The sequence below is a fragment of the Diplotaxodon limnothrissa genome, linkage group LG18, assembly GCF_057381915.1.
Source record: "Diplotaxodon limnothrissa isolate DT_005_m linkage group LG18, D_limnothrissa_male_GT1.1, whole genome shotgun sequence".
NCBI lineage: Eukaryota > Metazoa > Chordata > Actinopteri > Cichliformes > Cichlidae > Diplotaxodon > Diplotaxodon limnothrissa.
Window position 1 is genome coordinate 28,292,726 of NC_140613.1, and position 7,070 is coordinate 28,299,795.

The 7,070-nt window shown below is 41.1% G+C and overlaps 1 protein-coding gene across 1 annotated transcript; it reads left to right on the forward strand.

Moving 5' to 3' along the window:
• Positions 1-531: 531 nt before the first annotated feature.
• Positions 532-6,918, forward strand: klhl40a (kelch-like family member 40a). Its single transcript, XM_085377643.1, has 6 exons — positions 532-1,737; positions 1,884-2,044; positions 2,338-2,445; positions 2,873-3,058; positions 3,311-3,460; positions 5,113-6,918. Exons 1-6 carry the CDS (start codon positions 616-618, stop codon positions 5,222-5,224), a joined length of 1,839 nt encoding a protein of 612 aa, XP_085233769.1. The 5' UTR covers positions 532-615; the 3' UTR covers positions 5,225-6,918.
• Positions 6,919-7,070: the final 152 nt, after the last annotated feature.

The window sequence follows — 7,070 nt, forward strand, 5'->3', positions numbered from 1 at the left end:
ACAGTACAGGTATTACGATAAAAAAGAGAACACAAAGCAGTTGACCCACAGTCCATCAAAGCCTCATCAGGCGAGTCATATTAATTTTTTAAACTAACAAATATTAAAACTTCGGATATTTCCTCCCTCTGTATATATTTGTTTTATGATATGAGTCGGCACTACTCATATACTCCTATACCTCTATTAATATACTTACAATATGATAAACTGACTCTGTGTGAGGCCAGTGTGATCACAAATTAAATCAATATTTGATTACGTGTGTGTGAAAGTGTCGCTGTGATCAGACCCAGCGAAGCTGCTCGATGAGTTGTTCTTCTGGATTTAACAGCCCCGGTCATTCAGCTGTTTGTGGGGGTCTGTGTGGTGCAGCAGAGGATAGGTCCCCCTGTCCACCAAGTTGGATGCCTCAGCTTTGTGAGGGTCCTGTCTATAAATACCCCTGACTTGCGTAGTGGCTGACAGCCACAGACAGCTGCAGCCACAAGCCATCCAACTACACGAGACTATTCAGGGCAAACTGAGCCACCCTGTGCACTGAAAGTCCCGCTCTGTTGTGGGGAGAGTGTAGGGAGCCCACGAAACCCAACCCGCACACGGCAACAGAACAAAATGTCTGCCATGACTATAGATCCAGTGGCGCAACCTCGGATGTACCAGCAGACCTTGCTTCAGGATGGACTGTGTGACCTCTTAGAAAATGACAGATTTGTGGATTGTGTCCTCAAAATCCAGGACAAGGAGTTCCCCTGCCACCGCTTGGTTCTGGCAGCTAGCAGCCCCTTCTTCAAGGCTATGTTCCTGTCTGACTTGGAGGAGAGCAAGAAGAAGGAGGTTGTCCTCAAGAATGTGGAGCCTGGGGTTATGGAGATGATCCTGCGGTACTTGTATACATCTGACATTAATCTGACAGAACAGAATGTTCAAGATATATTCATGGTCGCCAACATGTACCAGATCCCCTCCATCTTCTCTGTGTGTGTGTCCTATCTCCAAGAAAAGTTGGTGCTCGGGAATTGCTTGGCTATCTTCAGACTGGGGCTGCTTCTGGATAGTCCCAAGCTTGCTCTTGCCGCGAGAGACTTCATCTGCGAGCGCTATCAGGTTGTTGTCAGGGACCAAGACTTTCTGCAGCTAGCTCCCAGCGAGGTGGCCATCATCATCACCTCAGACGCCCTTAATGTTGAGCGGGAGGAGCAGGTGTTTGAATCCCTGATGGACTGGGTCAAGCATGACGAGACCAATCGGGTCAAAGATCTGCCCGAACTGTTGCACTGTGTTCGCTTCAGACTCATGCCTTTGGATTACTTCAAAGAAAAAGTGGAGCGTCACCAGTACATCTGCTTCAGCCAGGACATCAAGAAGGAGCTGGATCTCGTCAGGGACGCTCACAGAGGGCGGCTCCCTAAGCCGAAGAAGCCTGCAACAGATGGGGCAAAGGGGGGTGAAGGCAGTGAGGATGAGGAAGATGATGAGGACGGTTACCTGCCAGGCATACTCAACAACAATCCTCGTTTTGGGATGTTTGAAATGGACCTCATACTTATGATCAGCGACACAGGGACTGTGGCCTACGACCCGGCAGGAAACGAGTGCTTTGTTGTGTCAGAATCCACTGAAATTCCCAAGAATCACTGCAGCCTGGTGACAAGAGAGAACCAAGTGTTTGTTGTGGGAGGACTTCTCTACAACGAAGAGGACAAAGATGAACCATTCAGCTCCTACTTCCTGCAGGTAGTGTGTAATCTATGAAAACCATTTGTAGCTCTTTACAACCTGAACTCTGACGATGGCTCCTTTTCAAATCTTAAGGTATTTTAAAAATATTTCTGGATTCTTTTGTATTTAATTCCTCTCACATCACTTTTATTTATCCCCAGTTTGACCCAGTCAGTTCAGACTGGTTAGGGATGCCTCCACAACCCAACCCACGCTGTCTGTTTGGCCTGACTGAAGCTGAAAACTCAATCTTTGTTGTTGGAGGAAAGGAACTGAAGGACGGCGAGCACACACTGAGCTCAGTCATGATCTATGACAGACAGTAAGTTTAATATGCTCTAGTGTAATGGAAAATGCACATCTTATCTAAATTATGGCCATCTCTCTTGGAAATATAATTGCATACGATAGTAAATACGATTTGTTTAAACTTTGACCTTAAAATTCAAAATCATCAAGTCCGGAAATGTGTGTTTTCCTTATAAAAGGAACAAAACAGCAACTCCCAAGCCTCGTTTCTTCTTAGAATCACAGTTTGCATGAGTCACTCACTTTATCATCTGCAGAGTCTGTTCATGATGGTACATGTTCTTCTTCATTTGCACATCTGCACAGGTCTTTCAAATGGGGAGAATCTGATCCCCTGCCTTATGAGGTGTATGGCCATGGAACTGTATCACACAAAGGGCTCGTCTACGTCATTGGAGGAAAGTCTGAAAGCAGGTAAGTGCACTACAGGCTTTAAAAGCCCACATTTTTATGATAATGTCGGTAGGAAAAAAAAGAAAAATCATTATTAAACCTCATTCATCATCAGTCTCATAGTTTTATTTTATTATTATTTAATTATTTTGTGTTCTGCGGATTTTATAACTCAGTTTATAACTTTGGCTAAACAGAACTTTTAAAGTCTGCGGTGGCTGAGCACAATGTTTCATTTTGTTATTTTAATGGGGATCAGACCAAAAACCAACCAACTTAAAAAACAAATAAATAAACAGTCCTGGCTCCTGCAAAATCAAAAACATCAGAAATGAACAGGATTAGAACATATATGACGAAACTCATGCATGAACTCAAATAATCCGTTTAAAAAAGCATATTTTGTCTGTTTGTTTGCACATGCGTGTTTGCGCACGTGTGTGTGTAGGAAGTGCATGAGAAGAGTGTGTGTCTACAATCCCACTAAGTTTGAATGGAAGGACCTGGCCCCTCTGAAAACAGCCCGCTCTCTGTTTGGCATCGCCGTCCACAACGACCAGATCTTTGTGGTCACAGGAGTCACAGACTCAGGCCTCACCAGCTCTGTGGAGGTCTACGACATTGCCAGCAACAAGTGAGACAATGTTTTATTATATATATATATGACTCGCTTTATTACATATATATAACCCACTTTATCTACTCGTAACAAGGGGAAGCATCTGTCCGCATTAGTGAAATGACTCACTGAGCACAAACAAGAGATCATTAGATCATAAAATGCCACTCGTGGTACTGGTACGGGTGTCATTCAGTATTATTGAAGCTTGTTTAACACCATCACGTCCCCGTGTGTGTTTGTGTCCTTATTGTCCTGTTATTCCAGGTGGTCTGAGTTCACAGAGTTCCCTCAGGAGCGCAGTTCCCTTAATCTGATCTCAATGGGGGGGTTCCTGTACGCTGTGGGGGGCTTTGCCATGATGCCCAGTGAAACCAGTGAGGAGCCCGTCCCAACAGAGATGACTGATATTTGGAGGTGAGAGCCTACTAGACATAACAACTGAATGTAAGGTCACAGAAAAACAAAAAAGGAGGAAAATCACTTTATACACACAAATGATCATTTAGGTGATGAAGGGATTTTAGTGAGCGAATTTTATCCAACAGTAAAGTTTTATTCAGACTCCTTGTAAGAGTTTCAGAGTGAAAGACTGTCTTTAAAGTTTATAAAGTCTGCTGTTACAAAGGCTTATATTAAACATGTCCAAAGTATAAATAATGAAGTCATGTACAAACAATCCTTATGAGCCAAAGCTAGGGATTCGGGCTGATCTAAACACTCAAATCCAATTGTTGGTGTTTTGTTTTTTCCTTTTCACTCTGCACGATGACGAGAGACGCACAGGCTGATCAGTTTCAATCAACCTGATTGGTTGTAAGCACAGAGGCCCCACTGTCCTGCTGTTCAAAACCTCTGCTTAGGAGGGGCAGCTGATGTGAGACAGGGGAAAGGACACCAAAGGAGCTTGTTTTACATAGTGGATGAACTGACAGGCGACACCAAGGTTCACTATGGGATAAATAAGACCTATACAAATACAACAATTCTGAACAATGCAAAGTTAAAATACAAGAATAATATTCTGGAGTTGTAAATGAGCACAACAGATTTACGTTAAATTCTTATGGTAGTCTGAGAAGCCCGCTGCTGTTACAGGGTCCCAGTGCTCCTGTTTTTCTGTATTTTCAGTAGCATTAACAGACACTTCAGTTAATAGTAAAATGGACATTTCAGTTTATGTTACCATTAGCAGGCATTTCCTTTCGCTGTAACTCATTAAATTAACCTTTAAGCATGTCTTTAAGCATACATGTCTATGCAATTACAGCTTATCTGGTATTTGCTCAAAGATTCTTCATCTTGTTTATAATCTGTACTTATTACTAGGACATTTAATTGCTGGTACTTGTCGCCAAGTGCTTGCTCACAGGGGGTCGACTGATTGTTGAGGTTTTCTCTGTATCATTATAGAGTCTTTATAATATAAAGCACCTTAAGGTAACTGTTTTGATTTGGTGCTAAATGAACAAAACTGAATTGAAAGCAATTTTCATCCAACACTTCACAGTGAAGATTATTATTTTAGTGATGTAGGAGAAATCTAAACACACTCCATATTCATGGATTATTTTCCAGGGAATTTTGGTAAATTATAGCAAAGAAATTAATTTTACAATATTTGGACCATTTTATATGTTTTTAAACATTTCTTGAGGTAAGGTTTCAGCAACAAAGCACAATCTGAGCACATCAAATAAGAGCAGAATAGCAGGAAAATCACTGAATAATTAGTACCCTTCATTTATGTTAAAAATAAAAACATTTGACCTAAACTACAATTTTGACATGTTTTAAAGTTTTGTATCTAAAGCTGGAGGACTTGGACTTGCTAATGGTACATAGGCATTGATTAGGATCTTTTCAAAACATTTGTTGTGAGGTGTAATAATGGCTGCTGTCTACAGTGCTGTTAATAATAGCTTCATTTGATACACAGCTGTCAGGAATTCCTTTTGTGCCTAATCATTCTGTCTAGATGAAAAATATTGAGATTGCATTGTTATTACTGTATGCTTTCCTAAGATGCTATGAGGGGAACTCAGCTGACTTATTTATCTTCTCTACAGACATGATGAGTCAGACAAGTGCTGGACTGGGATACTGCGTGAGATAAGCTATGCGGAGGGATCTACTATTCTTTCAGTGCGTCTCAACACTCTGCGACTCACCAAGTTATAACTGTACCAAACTGTTGGCGCCATGAGGTGAATCGTAACTTTAGCGCTGTGTTAAACGGATGCACTGATTAGCTGAGGGTCAGAGAATGTTTCAGGGTAAGGAGTGAACATGGTGCGCGGGGATGGAAAAGTGTTATGAAATAAGCATCAAAAGAGTTTTCTCTCTTTTGCAGTAAGGGGAGACATATACATGCTGTAGCAGGACACGAGTTAGAACATCGCACAAAAATGTATTTTCTAAAATGCTACAGTGTTCCTTTGTACATGTTTTTGTAATATCATTTCTTGATGTTTATTATCTGTAATGCTTCATTTTAATGGTAATAAAATATCAGATTGTTATCTTGCTTTCAGTGCATGAACAATGCTGGAGCCGTCCTCACAGTGCAAATGATTTTATTCAACTTCATTAAACATTTTGTTCAATAACGTATTTACATGGCAACACAAGAGAGACACTGTCAACTTTACACTGACAGTAAGCAAATATCACGAGTAAGGAAGTACTTTCAAATGTAAACACTTATTTCCAGTTGACACCTGAGCACTAAAGAGCATCACCGTAAAACTCACAAGAAACCAACTCTTTATCCACATCACTAGCTCCCTGTCTGAGGTACTTTTAGGTTAGCTTTACCTCAGTTTCAGTTTACAACACACACACACCACAAAAACTGGAACTAAAATAAGCATGACTCTGACGGAATCTGACGCCGAACATGTAAGCGTACAAAACTATTCTGCAGAAAATGCGTGGGCAATGTAAACGTGACGCCAACAATTGTGATGTCTTTTAGCTTTATAAATTGTCAGTGAGCTCCAAAGCCAGGCAGGCGGTGCTCAGCGCTAGCATTTATGTAAACGTGCTCCCCGTAACAGCAGGTGAAATGTTTACCGTGTTAGTCTCACATCTCTCAATTAGCACTAAACAGAAACGACAGCTGAAGCTGTAAGTGTTGCCTATAATTGGCCACAAATTAACTAATTTGGCAAAATAAATACTTTGACCTGATTATGAAGAACGCTGAGTAATCATGTTGTTACAACCTGAGGGAAACGTGAATGTCTCAACTAATTTTGATGTACAAGGGGTGATTTTGTTTTTCTAAAACTCCTCGCTTATTTACATTGTATTAATCTCTGTTTTAATACATTATTAGGACCGTAGTCAGCTGAGTGGCAGGTCGGTGCCAACAAACTCTCTGCCAGGCCTCACCTCAGCTCATTCAAGTCACTGAAGTGGACGTCTACACCGTGTCTGTGCTGTTGCACAAAGTTCTAACAGACAGTCCAAGAAGTTTCGGTGTATGATATCCTGTTATTATATTTGTATGCCTAACATTCATTTTTATGCATCTCTCTGTGTTATGCATCCACGCGTTTTACAAATGCAACTTGCTAGCAAAGCTTGCTTGCATTAGTTAATAATCCTTGTGTAAATATGGTCACTTCTACCTTCAAAAACCCAACATTGCAACAGCCACAGTTAAAGTTGACACTTCAGAACAGGAGTTCACAAACCCACAGGCGATGTCACGGTGGCCCCCTCCATCTTTTATATACAGACTATTGTGTGGGACCAGTGGGAAAAGTCTGGGATCCGTGAGCATGCCGATTCATGTTGTAAGTAACAAGATATTTTACAGCTAATGAAAACTTTGACCTGCTTGTCTCACTAGAGAAATAAAATAGATGAATACATTTAAAATAAATGCAGCGGAATAAACTATCCATGCAATCCAGTTAATGGAAGTAAGTTGTTGTTACTGCGTATTTATTTACAGTCTTGTAAGTTGTGGATTAATAGAATACAGCTGGTCCATCTGTTATCTGACTGCGCACTCAGA

What these genes read in the sequence shown, in the direction of transcription:
- klhl40a (XM_085377643.1), top strand. Translation starts at nt 616, where the DNA reads ATGTCTGCCATGACTATAGATCCAGTGGCGCAACCTCGGATGTACCAG. An exon ending in GGAGGAAAGTCTGAAAGCAG is followed by an intron (nt 2,446 to 2,872) that starts GTAAGTGCACTA and finishes GTGTGTGTGTAG; the next exon opens with GAAGTGCATGAGAAGAGTGT. An exon ending in GAGATGACTGATATTTGGAG is followed by an intron (nt 3,461 to 5,112) that starts GTGAGAGCCTAC and finishes TCTTCTCTACAG; the next exon opens with ACATGATGAGTCAGACAAGT.